Source organism: Chelonoidis abingdonii, chromosome 5 (assembly GCF_003597395.2).
Source record: "Chelonoidis abingdonii isolate Lonesome George chromosome 5, CheloAbing_2.0, whole genome shotgun sequence".
NCBI lineage: Eukaryota > Metazoa > Chordata > Testudines > Testudinidae > Chelonoidis > Chelonoidis abingdonii.
Genome location: NC_133773.1, coordinates 87,051,833 through 87,070,441, shown reverse-complemented (window position 1 = coordinate 87,070,441; position 18,609 = coordinate 87,051,833). Strand labels below are relative to the sequence as shown.

Genomic DNA, 18,609 nt, shown 5'->3' with positions numbered 1-18,609 from the left:
GGGTGTAGGGGGGGGCGGGCGTCAGGAATGAGACGAGGGGTTGGATGGGGCAGTGGGAGCGGGGGTGTGTGTGGATGGGACAGAGGTCCCAGAGGGGCCATCAGGGAACAGACAGAGTTCGTCGAGGCAGGGGTCCTGGGGTGGGAGGGGGGGGCTGGGCCACAACCCCCTCCCCTAACCGGCCCTCCATACAATTTACGAAACCTGATGCAGCCCTCAAGCTAAAAAAAGTTTGCCCACCCGATATAGACTCTATATGGATACAAACACCAGATCATTAGAAGATATACAATATAGTGAGTAGACTACCTGCTTCTGGACAGAACAGATTGTGAATGCTGAGAGAGGTCAAGAAAACAATGACCTGTACAGTAATACCGGTTATCCAAATCTAAGCTGAACTGTTTAGAGAGATTTCACAGAATACTACAGTTGAGTCTTTAGCCCATCTGTCTATAAGCAGCAAGGTGCACAGTAAGCCTCAGACACTAGGGACATATGATAACTATTATCCATGTAGTTATTTAAGAACAATAAAAACTGAAAACAACCTGAAAGTGCAGTGATAGCCAGGTTAAATGTATACACATTTAAAAAACAAAGCACACTAAGCAGCATCCCAGATAGTTTTAAGAGTGGTAAAATCTCACCCTTGTTTCATACTCAGTTTACTTTTCACTGAGTATGGTTTACATTCTCTGAGCTAAGAAAAAGATACAAACTGGTCAGTTTTGTTTACTAGACTCGTGCACTAGCATGGTGCAATATTTGGGATGCAAACTCTCCAAGAGAATTTAAAAAGTTCCCATGGAAACATTTCTACTGATCTTAGGAAATGTAAAAGCTAAAATCTATGTTTGATCCAGCTATCCTTTTAAAGAAACTAAATGCCAAAGTTCACACTCATGGTGCCGTAGCATGTGTATGTATACATACACAGGACTATACAATAAGCAACAGGAATAATCCAGATGGCATGGTACAAGTGCTTCTTCAGTTCACATGATGCCACTAGAAGAATTAGATATCGACCAAAGCCAAAAGCCTGGTGACCCCAGAGATCCACTACTTTTCTTTTACATTGTTTCCTTTGTGTTTTGTGCCGCAGCAGACTCTGTGCCAGAGTGAGTTCAATCTGCTGGGACAGAGGAGCACACAGAGTGCAAGTGTTTCCAACAACTATTCATACCCATTGCTGGGTGTTTGTGTGAAGAAGGGGAAGAGTCACTTGTGCCATCTATGGGGCTTTTCCATGCTAACAGGACAAGATATGATATTTTTAAAAATGGAATGACAGCCATTTCTGCTAAGTATGGAATAAGGGTCATTTTACTACTTGAGGTTAGGAGAGCTGTACTCTTAGCCTGTACTAGTCTTTTTCATTATACAGTGAAAAGTTAGCTACAGTAACTAGTTGCAACAGTCAGTGTAAATGTAAAATTAATAGTTTGTACTGAAAAACAGCAAACAGAGTAACATTCAAGCCTAGGTTGCTTTTAGGACTCTTATTTGAAATCATTCTATGATGTGTAAAGGGACAAACACACACATATGTACTTACCCAAGAAATAGTCCAAAATCTAAATTTCTAGCGTGGTACAGCTTTCCTGGATTTAGAAGAGAAGTTATTTTAATACATATTTTTAAAACAGACACTTAGGGGGTTAAGGCTCCGTCTGACTGAAGAAAAATAGACAAGCTGAACTCATAGCAGATACAAGATTTTATAAATTGGATGCTGTTGTGGGTGTTCTTGCTATACCAATATGGATGCCAAGGAAGACCATTCCATGGTAAGAATGATTGGGGAAACCAAATAAGCTACCTTTGCCAAAACAATATTTGGAACAAGCCTGCTTCTAAAGCTTTCCCTTTCTAAAATTTAATGTTTTCTAATCTTAGCTTTTTCTCTCTGATGAATGACACTTGTCTCATTGTTTTCCATATCAAAACAGATTCCGATCCCAACATTATCTGGGCATTAAAATACAATTCTCCCAGTTTTCCCATTAATTTTTTTTAAATAAAATGGAATGTTAATTTGATAACATGCTAGAAAACCTGAGTGAATACATAATCAGGTAACTTTAAAAATGCTGTGTCTTCCTGGAGACTTGGAAAGGCATTTCAACTACCCTAGTAAATTTGAAACATAAGGAAAGTTATGGTACTTTACAGATTGCTACTAGTGTTTCAGAGTCCATGGAATGATGAATACAAAGCAGTTCCAGTTTACTGCTTCAATCCACAGATATTTGAGTATTTTGTTTTAAATGAGTAGATGGTCTACTCTGTTTGTAAAGGTGTTTTGTTCACTGTAAAAACTCAATGTTTCTTAATGGAAAACCTGGGAGGTTTTTCCTAAAGACCCCTCCCTTCCCCCCAGCCTAGCAGGAAGGACGACTGGACTCAAGGACCAAGTGATTATGGGGGACAATCAATAAAAAAAACACGGAGTGAAGTGAAGGTCATAGGTTCAAAACGAGGGTACCGGATGGGGATACTGAGCAGAGAAGCCCAGACAGTGCCTACTGCTCCTCGAAGGTGTCGAGGGAGCCAGTGGACCCTACCCAGTGGAACTGCTTGTGGGAAGAGTGACCGTGTAATATCAGAACTAATTTCTAGGAAGGGAAAAAGCAGCAAATGAAATCCTCATGCCATTTGTTCACTTAATTCACTTTACCCTCAAAGTGATCACCCATTTGGCTGAAAAATGGAAGACTCCTTTTGCAACAACTCATATTAGTGCCTGTGCAGTTTAGGAAGGGGAAAGAATGGACCAAGAAAACAAAACCTGAAACCCAGTCCTCTCACATAGCAACGGAGAACACTGTGACCATGGAGTGATTTATTTTTTTAATTCAGTAGGTATGAATCAGCCACTTAAAACTATTTGGGTTAGAGTTACATAAATGCTGCCCATCACCACAGTAGCTGAGCACCTTTCACATAAAGTACGTAACTTGTATATAGTGCTCTTCATCTATAGATCACAACACAATTTATAGAGTTCAATATTATCATCATCATCTCTACATTCCAGAAGGGGAAATGGGTGCAGTGACCTTGAGCAAACCACTTCATGCAGCTGGACAGCAACAGAGCAAGCAACAGAAGCCTGCAATAGCAAAGTTCCTGGTAGACTATTATCAAAAGCTCAATCAAAAAATATTTACACAGGACAAAAGCCATTGCTCCCATAAGATTCACAATAAAAGTGGTTAGGAACAGACTTTACCGGATTTGTCTTCTGCTACTATTGAAGTGCATACTGTAAAGATTTCATAGAAGATATTAAACAGAACAATTTCTCCTAGAAAAAAAGAGAGGAACATTCATTCAAAGTGCCAGACTGTCAATAAAAAGAATAGCTATTAGAAAAGAAGCCTATTAGAGAAAGGAGAATCCTACAGCACTCCTCTCTAGTATTTTAACTTGACCCTTGGGATTTGAGTGAATGGCCAGTTCACTTAAAGGCAAGAGCCTCACGAGGTATAAGGAGCTTTAATATCTTAAGAACTAAACGAACATGGGGACTAGATTCTCTCTTGCACCTACGTGCCCACCCAAATCTGACACTGAAGATACAGCTTTCCTTGTTTAGCAACTTGTATCACACAAAATCTTCAACATAGCACTGCTCATGCTGCTTGCACACTGCCAGGTTTGTTAGGGGAAAAAAGCACAGATCAGTGGTTCTCCTGATCTGCCTGGATTCTGGCAGAGAAAATGGAATACCCACCTTACATCAGCATGTAGAGTACATAAGTGGCATGCCCCCCTAGCATGGGTATAAACAGCAGCGTAGATGGTGACGCATTGCTTAGGCAATTAAAGTCACACCTGAACCCTGTGGGTATGTACCTACATGGCTCTCTGCATGTCCAAGCAGCACCTCCCTAGTCTAAAAGGCTATTTTTAAGCAGTGTGGCTCTGGCAGTGGGATACCTTTCATTTGCACATGTAGCTACATATTGCAGTGCGGATGCAGCCTGCATTTCACTGTGGCATGTAGCTACACATGCCTTTCTGGGGAGAAAAGTCTCACAAGCAATCCTACCCTGCCCCTCTTGGCACGTTGGGAGTGGGTATACAGAAAGGCAAAGAACTCTCACCAAAGGAGTGCTACAACTTCTAGCAGTCCTAGGCTGACAGCTTCCATATCTCCCAGCAGAAGATCTGCTTCACAAGATCATCGGGGAGAGGGGCATCACTGGACAGAAGGGTTACAAGTCGCAATCTTTCAAGTGTCATTTGTGGTCATCATGTTCCTACAAATGATGTTTTCATTTAAAGCATCAAAGTGCTTCACTAAATTACCAGTTATACACTGAATAATCAGGGAGTGTAGGCTAATGTGATAAATACGCTGCAATTTTAAAGGGGAAAAATAATCAGTGATTCAGACATTATAGAACTGAAATGTTTAAATTATTACCCAAAGGAATGCCTGAAGCACTGGCAATCCCTTTGAGCTCTTCATTGAAAGGGTAGGGAAGGGTGGAAATCAGTCGAACCTGAGGGACAAAAAAAAAAAAAAAAAAAAAAAATTTGTTTAAATTGGAACTGAAGATGAATAATATCTTGGTCTCTAAACGGAGGCTCTCTCATCGTCACATCTTTCTAGGCGGACATAAAACTGGACATTGAATATCTCTGAAAATATATGAGAGGTTTGTGGAAGAAATTGAAAGGCAAGGAAGCACCTTAAGAATACAAATTAAGTTTATTAAAATCTCTACACTCAAACAATGGAGATGGGCACAATGTCCAGTTAATTTGAGACTACAGACAGTAATAAGAGATAAGTATAGTCTTGTCACCATTAAGACCAAGACATAAGTCCCAGGCACCATTTACAGTAACGCTGATTAGGGGAATCCCTAGCTACACCACCTATTCTCTGCCACAGTGGAGTGAGAGGAAGTAGGATGGGGTGTAGCCACAGTGCCTTCTAATCCAGTGACATGAGACTGTTGTAAATTGTGTAGGAACAGACCTGGCCTCCTGCTGCCTTCAGGATGAGGCAAGTAGAGTTGTCTAATGTTATGTCTACACTGCAACTGGGAGTGCACTTCCCAGTCCAGGAAGACACACACACACTAGCTCTGCTTAAGCTAACATGACAAAGATAGCAACATGGGCACTGCAGCCCGGGCTATGGCATGAATTAGCTGACCAAGTACAAGCCTGCCTGACCCCCGAGGTCTGTACTTGGGTGGCTAGCCCATGCTGCAACAGCCACACTGCTATTTTTAGCACATTAGCTTGAGCACAGCTAGCATATGTGGCCATGTCATCTTGCTCCCTGCCCAGGTGCTGTAACAAGCCTGGATCAACCAGGCTTGAAGGTTTTACCCAAAGAATCTAACTTCTAGTGATTCTGAAATGCCTTCTTATGTCTTGCTCTTAGGACTGTTTCATGTGGTCTCCTTATCTTAAGAGAGTTTAAAAAATAATCATTTCAGTCAGTCTAGCAGCTGAGAAGGTCAAAAATGTACAAAGGATAAAAGGGAAATAGTGTACACAGACATGTCTCTTACAATATAGATCAATCAATACCACATCCACAATTTCTCTTGCTATTGTCCCTTTTACCCTTTGCAAAACTGCACATAGTAAAATGGTACTTTTAACTCCAGATATTACTGCTGCTGCTAAAAACTGTACTGTTTCAATTCAGTTTTGTCATGCTCGTGAATTACTCAAATACTTCATATATCTGTTAGTAGTTAAAGGGGAGGGGCCACAGTTTTGCTGTTAGTCCAAAACAATGGACTCTGATCAAGACCGTGTAGTAAATTCACTAGTGCTGTTGTGGTCAGACACTTATGCCACATTCAATAAACTAAAGGAACTGACTAAGAAGGTGTACAGCACAGCAGAAAAAACAGTATTGCAATAAGTCTGTTTTGTTAAAGAGACCAAGTCATTTTCAATCGCGTATGAATTTTCCTACTGGATAGGAAGGCTAACTTCAAACTTTCTTGAATTCGTAAGAATTCCCCCAAAACAGAACACTTGCGATAATTTTTTCCTCAGTTTACCATTTGGCTTCAGATAGAATTTAAACTCCAGAAAATAAGTTTTCCAAACTAAGAATAAGTATCTATCACATCGGAAATCTCAGTCTCTGGAGAAGTAACAGACAATCTACAGCAAGGGAAAAACTTTCTACCCATAAGAGTAGTTAATCTCTGGAATAGGCTTCCAAGGGAGGTTGTGGAACCCCCATCACTAGAGGTTTTAACAACAGGTTGGACAAACTTGTCAGAGATGGTCTAGGTGTATTTGATCCTGTTTCTGTGCAGGAGGCTGGACCTGATGACCTCTCAAGGTCCCTTCCTGCCCTACATTTCTATGAATTCTAGAACTGCATTCTGGAGGCTAGGGCATGCAGTTTGATGGGTTTTTTTTAAAAAAAACAAAAACAAAAAACACAAAGACACTGAAGGTACTTACCAACTTAGTATCCACTATTTCAACAACTTTGCCACTTGGGACGAATGCATTTGCTATATTTTTAATACTCAGAATTACAGTCTTCAACTAGAAAGGCAAAAATGAAGTTAAGAGAGTTCAAGATTGTGATAACTTTTGCATTTTAATATAGGAAATGATAAAAGCAAAAATGATAATCTGATGCTAGTGATGAGAGACAAACATTGCCAATTTCTGCAGCCATTTAAGAGCCCAATTCTGGAACCCTTACTCAGTATCATTCCCACAAGACAATAAAGGTCCTTATTCCAAGCAACTTATCTCAAGTACATACACTAGAGAAGCTTCAAATTTGCTCCACTTGAGAGCACGTAACAAATGCAATCCTGTTGTAAATGGTGAAACTCCATTGATTTGGTTTACATGGTTCGAGAGGGAGTACATGGTCTAAAATACAGGTAAAAATATAGACCAATATTTTCAAGTCTAGCTAACAGGTTCCTAAAACCTATATTTGGGCAAAAGCAGAACTAGCTTAGTTTTAAGAGGTGATGAACAGCCCCAGCTGACACTGGGCATCCGCTTCTTGCATTGACTTCAACACATCTGGGGTGAAAAGCTACTTCTAATTAGTGGCCTAAATATTAATTAAGCCTAACTTTAGAGATAGGCAGATCTGAAAATCTGAAACAGTTCCTTCTCTCTTCAGGTTCAAACCAAACACACTTGAACAGTGTTCAAGAGCTATTCCTACCCAATGGCTTATTAGATAGCTTGAATGAACCAAACTTAGTGACCTCTTTCCACACCACAAAACGCTCCACTACAGTCTGTGCCCTAATTTACAGTGTTAGGAGGGCCAAAAACAGCATGATGTGAGGAATGGACTACTCATTCAGCACCAGAGTCAGTTTCTCCAAATTAGGAAGGAGGCATACTGACTGGATCAGTGGGAAAGTTAAGACTACTACTGCTGTATCCTGTGTTTGTGGATAGAATACTTCAGCCCCCAGAGGGCTGTCACTCTGGCACAATTCCCTCATAATAAATATGTTGAGATTTAAGGAGAAAAAGTTGATAAGTAAAATTAAGTCCACCTCAGGAAACACCATTCTTCAAAGCGTTCTAATTACTAGTTAACTTACCTTCTATTATGTCAGATCCAGTTTGAGAATAAACATTTTGTAGAAGAAAGTGTTTACTTAAACCACCATTTATTTTTTCCCCTGGTCAAGACCTTAAGTCAGACCAGTTTAGGTACAGAAGACTGGAATTAAACATTAGTCATTAAATACTTCAAAGGTAAATTCTTCCCACTCATTCTTTCCTGTGAGTCTCCATGAAAAAGTTATATACAAGTTATTAAAGATAAACTTAAGAGCAAAAGCTTTTATTTCATACCTCTATTTTTTTGTCACTCAGCAATTTATCCCATCTTCTGCTGGGAGGTAAATCAAGATTTATGATGTATGTTGGAACCGTCCCTTTGAATCTGAAAAACAAGTACCAACGTTCATATTTATACAAGTTTATAAAACTGTGCTATACCAAGTACAAGGCCAAAACTATGGAAGAGATGTTTTTGTTTGATTCTGTTATGCGAGCAAGCCAGAAGCTTAAACTGCCTCCCCGTTCCTCTCCCCTCCCGCCATATTCACTGTTTTCCTGTAATGTGGATCAGTAATTTGAGTTACTCACGTTGGTCCTGCAGGAGGATATGTTTTACTTCTGCAATCTTCTCCAAACTGTAAAGAGAGAACACACTACAGTTTAAGAATGTAAGGTGTTTTTTTTTCCCCCCTAAACCTGCTTCTTGGTTAGCAGATTTTTTTTTTTTTTTTTAATATGCTATGTAGTCTTAGGTTTTTGGTCCTTTTAAATGAAGCATGTCCAGCGCCCTTGTGCCAGTACAGGTGCTTCCAGTTTGACCAGTTAGGGGGACCAGACAGCACATGCAGCTATAAAGGATCAGGGAGAAGCACACAGGGAAGGCAGTCTGAGGAAAAGCTGCACAGGTGTTCACTGGCTGACCTCCCCAGGCTAGAGAGGGAATTACCTACTGACTTCCAAGCTGGAGAGCTTGAAACCAAGGACCAGAGAAGACTGAAGGCAAGGGTGCAACAGAGGAGATCTACATGCTGGAGAGCTAGAAAAAAGGGTGCAACAGAGGAGATCTACATGCTGGAGAGCTAGAAAAAAGTTAACAGGACAGGAGTCAGGTATGTTCCCCTGACATGGATGAATTCCCAGCAGAGAGGGAATAGTGGGGTTGTACTCCAGGTAGAAGGGTTGGGTGGCTATCCTGGCAGAAGGCCAGGAGAAGACCAAAGAGGCATTAGGAGTGTGGTATGTGTTATGTCAATGGATTTAGATGCACTGGTGGTGATAGATGGATGATGCTTTGGGATTTTTGTTCTGGATTATTTGCATGATGTTTTTGTAATAAATGAGCTCCAAGGAGGGGTGATGTTGAAGCAAGAGAGCCTGCTGTAGAGTCCTTAAAAGGCCTGACAGAGGAAGTAGGACAGTAACCCTGGCCTTAAGATGCTCAGACACAAGCGGCTGCTTGGAGATGATAGGGAATCATTCACACTTATCAAAGAATAATCTAACTAGTTAGTTAGCTGAGCAATCATAACAGGCTAGGAAAAAATCCCATATTTTGGTAGTCCAAGATGAACAAGTGAATTTAAGATTATTTATTGCTCAGTGGACAAGCTAATGGCTTGCATTTAATCCTATATATTAACTGATGATTCCTACTGTGATCAGAGGTGCCAGTGATAGCACCTAGCATTTACAAAGCATTCTGTTACGAGGTCAGAATAATTCAGAAGTGTTAAGTAAATCACCACACACATACAAGATAGGCATGTTTGATATTATCCTTGTCTGACAGATGGGTGACAAAACCATATACAAATTAAGTGGTTTGCCTCAAGTCATAAGAGCTTGCTATATGGTACAGCCATTACCTACTGCTGACATGTGCAGCTAAACTGGTGCTGAATATGAATTAAATGCAATGTAGCCAAGGGCAAATTACATTTGGCACCATTTAATTAATTTAACATTCAGCATCAATATAGAAACTGATTAACTGCCAACATAATCCCAAGCATAACAACTGCACCCAATGTGAGCAATGACTACTTTTTGTAGTATAGCACAGTCTGGAGTCAGCATCAGAGTCAGAACCCAAGTCTCCCTGCTCCCAATCCTGTGCTGCACCAGCTATTCCACTCTGGCAACTTACCTCATTTGACTTGTAAGTGTAGCCAGCTAACAGAAGTAATGAAAAAAATACCAGCCTACTTCTGAGTTTTGTTCACCCAAGCACACCCCACATTGCCCTACAGAACAAGTGCACCCCAAAGTGTTTTATGGGAACAAATGCCATTTACAAGTAAACAAGCAGATGGTCAATTTGCAGTTTATTTGGTTGCACGAGTAAGAAAGATTAAGTTTGTCCTTGGCAAATGGGCATACAACTCACTCAGACTAAACAACTGACAGCCAGCATATCCATGTTCAACAATCTGGATGGAGACGACAGTTGTCCTTGAGCAACTCATCTTAAGCCTTCTAGATTCATAAATTCAAATAGCCTGTGACACTGTGCAAGGTACCTTCTATTTTACAAGTTAATCCACGGTATTGCAGAGGAAGACAGGACATTTAATTAACATTTTTAATACTTATGCAATATAATTGGTGTGAGGATTTTTGATCTGTAACAAATTAAGTTAGCAAAGAGATTTTACACCTATCACAGAAGTTACCCTTTGGCAGGCAGCTGCTGCTTATTTACCCTGTTGTCCTAGTCACTATAGAGTCACAGCTAAGAACAGCAATCAGCAGAGCACTAAATAAATGTAATACATTTGTATTCTTTCTGTCTGGAGTGATTGGGAAGAAACTTTATGAGGAGAATCAAAGCTCATGCTAGATGTGACTATAGGAAGTATGCAGGTTCATGGGCATGAAAACAATGTTGTGCAGTTGTTATATCTTCCTAATTAAGGCAAAGGTAAAACAAATTTCAAACTTACAGACGCTAACTACAAAATTAAGGAATTTAAAATAAGGAAGCTAGCTGTAGACATCAGGTGACAGAGAAGGCTATAAGGAGTTGGAATTCTGAACAGCCAAACTATATCTTGTGAAACTAACATTTCACAATACTAAAAAGGAAATATTCCATCACATGCATCTCTGTTTAACAGATAAAGCAAAATCAGAACTAGGTCAGGCAATTAGTACAGTGCCACTTCCAAAATAGATATCTGGCTGAAACACACTGCTAAGCAGACAAATATTCACGTATCTCAAAATAATCCATGGTTTTGTCGTCAGCATTGTTTAAAAACTCATCATCCCTTCATAACTAAATTATAAAAGAAAAACTAGGTAAACATTGTAAGTTTGCAGACTTCCAGGCAATGCGCACAACTGCTTCATAGTGATCTACTGTTAAGGCAAAATGACAAATTTCAGTTTAGAAATTTGGCTTCTTGGAGAATGGTGTTGTGTTTTTGTTTTGTTTTGTGTTTTGTTTTTTAAGTGACAGCTGGATACTCCAGAATCCTTTTGTTGATAAGAAGCTCAATATGGTAACCTAGCCCATGTCTATATTAATTGAGGGAACATTATTGCCTCTAGCCAATTGAACATAATAGGACATTAGCTTGAAATCCAAAATTTTTTTTTTAAAGTTTGTTATTTCAGGTCCTATATATGCTGCTATACCCCCAAGCTAATTTTGGCTGTTCCATAATCACTCTTAAAAGGCTTCCCCTTTCTCTAGTTGTGTAAAATAACCCACACAATCAAAGAGGGTGTGGGGTGGGCTGGGATGCGAAACTGTCCTTTGTGGGTACTCGAAGGAAATAAACTTAAGAAAAACCGAAGTGACTTTTCTAGTCTTTCAGTTATAGTCATTGTGCATGTTATGTAAGAGCTAATGTTTTAAAAAAAAACCACTTAAAACAAGTATGGCGTCTGTTTTCTTGAACTTAACTTTCCAAACAAAACAAGTTTCTAGGTGGAGAGTTACAAAGATAGCCTTCCATTCTTGAACCAACATACACTGATGTTCCCAGATCTTCAGCAAGTTCCAGAGCATCTACTATTCAGGGCTTTCCTAAGCAAAAGCATGAAATTGACAAGACTGTAGTTTCATTGCTGCTGTTCAGAAGCTTCTCTAGAACAGTGAAATCAATACATTTCCCAGCAACAGAATGAAATTAGGAGCAGGTCTGGAGCTATTAGTGTGGTAATATCATGAAGCTTCTTTCCTTCACAACTATCGTGAAGTTGGAGGAAGGATAGAGGAGATACACCCTTTCCTCTTAACAGTCAAGCTGCTTTTACAGACAGAAAAATATTCTCTTCCCTTTCAGAAGCCATGAAAGTGGGCTTCAGGTATGTCAGACACTTAATCAGAGGCTGCTACAAAAAGTGTAGCCTGGAAGCAGGGGCCTGAAGCAGCATCTTTGTAAAAATTCCTATACTTTCCTCTCTCTCAATAGCTAGGAAGTTTTGGTTGGAGATAGGATAGCTTCTTGCTTGGACATTGGCCCAGACAGGTTGCATCTTTCTTACCAACCTTTTGCTACCAGGTTTTGTTTTGACTGTTAGATGTTGGTTTTTCCAAATCTCATGTGTACATGAATGTATGTGAGAGGGTGAGAAACATGATAGATTGTGGAGGTGACACAGAAAGGGGAAAAAAATTAGAAAAAGATAATGCAGGGGAAAAAGTAAGATGAAAGACACTGAAGACAACATAGAAAACATATGCCATGATCAAAGTGAGTGAAGCCAAGTTATGAAGAAAGGGAGTCCAAAAAAGTCACTCATCTATTTACTCTGAGTTTATTAAATAGAAAGCTGACAGTTACATTTAAATACAGAACAAAGCTGTTTTAGTTCTTGTAAACTGCAGGAGCCATGGTGCCACATTTCTCACTGTAGATAGTAGCATTAGTGCCCAGAATAGTAACAGTTGAGTAAACTTTTCAAGCCCAGCCTATTTAAATATCCAGATGAACTTTATAAGTGTAAATTGTCCATTCTAAGCATTCCAAACAACAGGGATTTCATCACTGCCTTGGAAGAATATTTTTACTCCAGAATTTCTGGTAGTTTTCCCTCACTAATCAGTCTAAGATTTCCCTTACCTAATCTTACTTTTCCTAGTAATCTCCCTTTGCACTACTATAACATCAAATAGTATTTTATAGATTAAAGATATCACATTAAAAGCTATCGGACTAATTGATATTCTGCATCCTTTTGGTAACTAAAGACAGCTTAGAATTCTATGTTCCATAAAACAATTTCTTTACTTCTCCCTTTACAAGGCAATACTCTGTCATGCTGTAATAACCCTACTGATTGTTTTTCATCCTTCAGAATAATAGTAACAAGTAATACAAAACTTAACAGCATTGCAGAGCCAACACAGATAGGGCAAGTGAGCCCAATTTTCTTCTGCTTTCAGTTCTATCTAAGCTGAAATTGCAAGACCAAGTTTTGCCCTCAGTTATGTTGTACAACTCACTGAAGGCATTCAGTTACAACCTGTGTAATTCTCAATACAATAGGGTTACGCAGCTGTAACTGAAAGCATGTCCCCTATATGATATTTATTACTAGTGACAGAGAAACCAGCTTGATTGCCGGTGGTATGAAGTATACTTTAACCTAATGTATCTGCATCAAAGAGAAACCTGAAGTTCTTTCTACGAAACTGAATTACGCAAATTAAAATGAGTCATAGTTATCCACTTTACCACCAACTCTCCTGTCACATCTCTAAACAGCCTACCCCAACACATTTTCACACTAGTGCTTCTAAGCCACTACAGCAGTATGCTCCATGTCACCATGGAGCCCCAAGGATACACCTGTGCGCAGTCAATTGCAAGATCAGGATCTAAGAATCTGGCTAGATTTTAAGATCCCGTTTGCCCCCCTTTAATTACCTCTGCAATACTTTTATTATAAACTTATTACAAATATTTGTATTGCTGGAGGCCACATCTCGTATTGAGATATGATCACTTATTCAACAAGACCTTGCAGTTGCATCAAAAAGTCATGTATATATTAGAGTTTGAGTATGTGAGCTCATTCATATGCAATGTTCTAACAGCATGCTTGATACAGAATACTTAAGAGGAAAACAATCAAAATGAGGAACTCTGCTTACACTGCATGTCTTTAATACATTTTATGTCCTGAGACAAAAGAGAGAGAGAGTCACTCCAGTGTTTTGAAAAAGGATATGGTAATAGAATTAAGGTTCACTTCTGAAACAAGACAACTGTTACCTAGACCACAAAGTCATAAAAGGAAGCAATTGTTCTGTTGTAAATTGCTGTGGACTAGGGAGAAGAATTTAAAGTGGACTCTTCTAAAACAAACAACTTGACCTAACTGTATTGGCAGAGATTTTCAAGATATCCTATTAAAGTCAATAGGACTTCTCCTCCTCCTGAATTCCTTATTCTCAGTAGTAGAGATTTTCAGGAATCCTTAGGATTGTTTATTGTTTGATATATTTTTATATATTAAATACAGTATAAATTTATGCTACTAAACAATTGTTTAAAAATTGGAAACCATTTTATAGAAAATCAATTTGGTATTCACTCCCTCTAAAAATAAAAATGTGTAGCCATACTTAATGGTTTAAAAAGAAATTCTTATATTCTCTATATAACACTACCAATAAACACAGCATGCAGTCCTCTTGAGATTCTTCCCTCCTTTCACATTTTAAAAACAGTATTGGTATGTTTGTGGGTAGTACTGCAGTATTTCATCAAGAAGCCTTTGCCAACTTAATCTTTCATACAAGAAAGAAAACAAATGAAAAGTCAGAAGTGTATATTAAGTAAATAAAATATGCAAAATAATCATTGCAAGCACAAGGAAAGCAACTGTCAGGACAATAGCTTATTAATCAAGTAATCTAAAATATATAAAGGGCCTTGCCCTCATATCGCCCACTACTGAAATTTGTTAAATTTAAAAAACAGAATATCTTGAAGTGGTTACATATGATCTAAAATTAACATATCCAGGACTTAAACACAGTGTACTGAACAGTTGAACAGCTGCTGCTGTGATTCATAAGGCATCCACTTGTTGCATATTGTCTGTAATTAGCCCAAAGTCCTGCAAATACTTATTACACAGGTGAGTTACCTTACACATTAGTAGTCTTGAGTTCAGACTACTCACATATGCCAAGTTAAGTTACTCACATACATTTTCAAGATGGGGCTTCAGGACCAAGTTCTTCAGGACAGGGATTTAAGTTATCACTGTTTGCATGGGTCCTAGCACAATGAGGTCCCAATTCTGAATGAGGTCTCTAGAAACTACTGTAATGCAAACATAGATCACTTATCTCAAAGTATCCCAAACTGCTTCATAAATGTATACATGTAACACTTCATCCACTACTGAAATTAAGTTACAGGTATGGAAAGGATTAGTTCTGAGGTATACGAAGGTTACAGAAGTTACAGGGCAGCTGCACAGGGCTACCACAAAAGCCAATTTGTGTAAATTTATCAGCTAGGAGTTCAACTAGCTTGGACAGATTTCTGCTATTCTGGCTACTGCCCAAACCTTCAAGTGTTTTCTTTTCCCACTGAAGAAAATCCAAGCTTCAATTCAGAAAAGATCCTTCGGCCACTAACTTGAGTGGAGTTTTTAGGGAAAGTTGGTTCTCACAAATGTTCTCCACAAGTCACCATTGTTTCTCTGTGTATTATCTTGTCTGTACTTTTCCTAACTCAAGTGTTACAGTAAGGTGTTAACTGTATGTTTTGTCACAGAAAGCAGACTAATAAATATTAGTCATTACTCCTAAAAGATCTCATTTGAATACTGGTTTTCTGCCTATACCTTCTACAGAGAATAATCAAGTTTTCCCAATAAAGATCTGCACATTTAAATCACTCTGCTTAAGCAACACAACTACTAGTTAACTGTTTCAGGGCCTCACCAAACAGCATAAACAGCCCCAACCACCTCCTGTGTTACAGAATAAAGCTGTACTTTACAGTAACCCACACAAAGAGGGGTTTGGGGTCAAATAGTTAAGAGGAGATGAACCTGTAACTTCAGCAGCACACAAAACAGGATGAAAATCAGTTGATCTTACCGTAGAGCGGACAGTACCACTTTCTGCACAGTAAAACACTAACTATCTCCATCATTAACAAGGGATACAGTTTGAGCTTGGCACCTAGATAAGTGGTTTAACTTTCAAAGGGGGGGGGGCTGAGCACCCCCAGCCTCCACTAATGCCAAAGAGGATAGGATACTAAGAAGCAGTCAGAGGGCACTGCAGCTGTGAAATGCTAGGTGGTCAGGCTGGTTAACCGAGGTGACCAGCTTTGGGAACCCCACTCTGAAAGTTCAGACCAATACCAATTAAAAGAGCAAATGAAACCAGCTTGACTCCCAGGCTCCTAAACATCCCATCTACCTGCTACTAACCCAGGCGTGGCAGCCCACTGTCTCCTCTCTCAGCCTGCGGCGGTGCCTCGCATAGCGAGGTGCGGCCCGTGCACCCAACTACTGCCGCCAAGGCTCCGTGTTCCCCCCAGAGGCAGCATCAGGCGAGGGCCACCCCTGCCTGCGAGGAAAACGGTGCAGGTGGCACAACCCCAGCGAGCGCCCGAGCCAGTGAAGGCCGCGCTCCCTCCCGCATGCAGGGGTAACCCTTGTCCGGCCCGCCCGGCCCGGCTGCAGTCCCCCCGCCGGCGCTTTCCAGCAAGGCGCTGCGGGCGAGACTCGGAGGGACCTGCCCGCCAGGGAAGGGGGAAGCCGCGCACCGACTGCTGCAGCCCGCGGGGAAATGCCCCACGTCGCAGCCCCCCACGCGCCGCTCACCGGGTCCTCGGCCAGCACCGCGAGCGCCGCGGCGGCAGCGACCACCAGCAACAACCAGCGGGAGACACTCATCCTGCTCCTAGGCCCCGCCGCGCACTGACTGACCGACCGAGCCGGTACGCGTAGGCACCAAGACACAAGTGGTGTCATGTGACACAGCCCTGAGGCCGCACCGACCACGCCCAGCGTGGGGCGCGCCACATGACTCGCCGGCCCCGGGAAGGTACCGCTCGCGGTGGAGGGGGGAGAGGAGGTGAGGAATGTTCCACTGGCACCCAGCGAGAAGCGAACAAGGGGCGGTGCTTGGCCTGGCGGCTCTGCAGGTAGCAGCAGCCCCCAGCACACGCCAAAACCGGCACCAGGAAATGCTATTTTTGCACCTCACCATTGGCCTGTGGAACGCACTGCTTCGGCGGTCCAGAGCCGTCATAGCAAAAAATGGAAGCGCAGGGGTAGTTATATGGGCAGTGAAGTGAGAACACCCAGACTTGCATTAGCTAAGATTCAAACTGTTTCAGGGCTATAAGCCTTCATGCAGCCACCTGGGATAAACCAGTCACTAACTTCCTGGGGTAAGGAATGGGTTTCTGTCATTGGCAGATTGTTCCATAATTGTCCACTACAGGATTTGTTGCCCTTTTACTCGTGGGGGAATTCTGCATCAAAAATTAAAAATTCTATGCACAGTATTTTAAAATTCTGCAAATTTTATTTGTCAAAATAACAATATAATCATTCTGGTTTCAGTTGTTTTGGTAATTTATTTAAACTGCAATACAATGGCTGACAAATGGTCGTAGGGAGCATTGGAGGAAATCCTCAAATCCCCTCTAATAGTAATGTAGCTGGTATTGATCCTTTCTTCTAGTTGTTAGTTAACAACTATATGCAGCCATATGCTCAGTGTTACATTATAGACAACTGAAGAGCAAGTGAGGGCTGGGGACTCAAAGTCACAATTTATATTGGCTACTGACCATCTCCAGAAAGGTCAGTAGCAAACAATTTGTGGAACACAATTTGATACAAAAAATTTTCCATCCAAAAATTTAAACAGGTTCTAATCACTAAAGTGCCATAAGGGTTTCTAAAGCCACACTTTTACAATAAGGCTCCTTTACACCACTCTGGCAATGTAAAGGAGTTTTAAAATTTTTACACCTGTTTTATACTCTTGGGGGAATTCATTAAGAACAATGGGAACAATTCACTAAGCAGGCAGAGTCTGCTCCGCACCTACCTCCTCAGAAACACCCTAAAGCCATGCCCCTCCATGCCAAGCACGCCACAGTAGCGAACAAGAGGGACAGAGTGTCTCTCTCTCTCACACATATGTAGGGTGACCAGATGTCTCGATTTTATAGGGACAGTTGTGATTTTTGGGTCTTTTTCTTATATAGGCCAAATTACCCCCCACCCATCCTGATTTTTCACACTTGCTGTTTGGTCACCGTACACATATGACTGCCCAGCCCTCCTGTCCCAGCAGTGATTTATGTCTCTACCGGCTGCTCTGGGCACCCATACTGACCTGTCTGCACTGCCAGGGAGGGACACATGACCACTCTTCTGGCTTCCCTTTGCATCCCCATTAGAAATCATTTTTCTGCAGGGAAGCAAAGAAATCTGCAGAGGTCATGAATTTTGCGCATGTGCAGTGATGTAAAATTCCCCCAGGAGTACACCTTCCTCAGACGCATCTATTAGCTGCTGCCAGATGCAGAATACTGTACTAGACTGGATGGTTCACTATTCTGACCTAGTATGGCAAGTCCTACTTTGCAATCTATGTTATATAAGGAATTGTAGCTGTTTAAATAAAGACTTGAGGCAGATAATCTACAGCACATTGGGAATGAGGTTGGATATTGCAACATCTCAAAGCAATGATCATTAGTCAACATAATATTTTCTATTCTCAGAGTTCACTGCATGGAGCATGAAGAAACTATTTCAGAGATGAATTGCTTGGAGTCCATCCACACTGAAAGAGATTTCTCAGTTTGTATTTCTGTGAGACTCATACTTGTTCTCTAGCTCTGTCTTGAAGACAGTGTGCAGATAACTAAAAGTATCTGAGAGATTATAGTTGGTTCTGAACAGTTCAATACCTTATTATAATTATTGGCAAAATACCCTCCCAGATGAGAAACTTTTCCCAACTCTACCTAGCTGGGCATGAATTGTGGTTTAGTTTGGAAGCATCTAGTGATTTTGTTCCTTGCTGTAAGACTAAATTAAATTGTTTTG

General features: G+C 40.7%; 1 protein-coding gene across 1 annotated transcript in view; it reads right to left on the bottom strand.

Moving 5' to 3' along the window:
* ASAH1 (N-acylsphingosine amidohydrolase 1) overlaps positions 1 to 16,539 on the bottom strand; it is a 22,965-nt gene extending 6,426 nt beyond the window's left edge. Inside the window, exons 1-7 of the mRNA XM_032798192.2 lie at positions 16,360 to 16,539; positions 8,140 to 8,186; positions 7,843 to 7,933; positions 6,463 to 6,549; positions 4,439 to 4,517; positions 3,239 to 3,313; positions 1,562 to 1,607 (exon numbers count right to left, since the gene is read on the bottom strand). Of these exons, the coding sequence (XP_032654083.1) occupies positions 1,562 to 1,607; positions 3,239 to 3,313; positions 4,439 to 4,517; positions 6,463 to 6,549; positions 7,843 to 7,933; positions 8,140 to 8,186; positions 16,360 to 16,509 (575 nt within the window). The 5' untranslated portion in view covers positions 16,510 to 16,539. The remainder of the gene's footprint in view (positions 1 to 1,561; positions 1,608 to 3,238; positions 3,314 to 4,438; positions 4,518 to 6,462; positions 6,550 to 7,842; positions 7,934 to 8,139; positions 8,187 to 16,359) is intronic.
* Between the last annotated feature and the right edge of the window lie 2,070 nt (positions 16,540 to 18,609).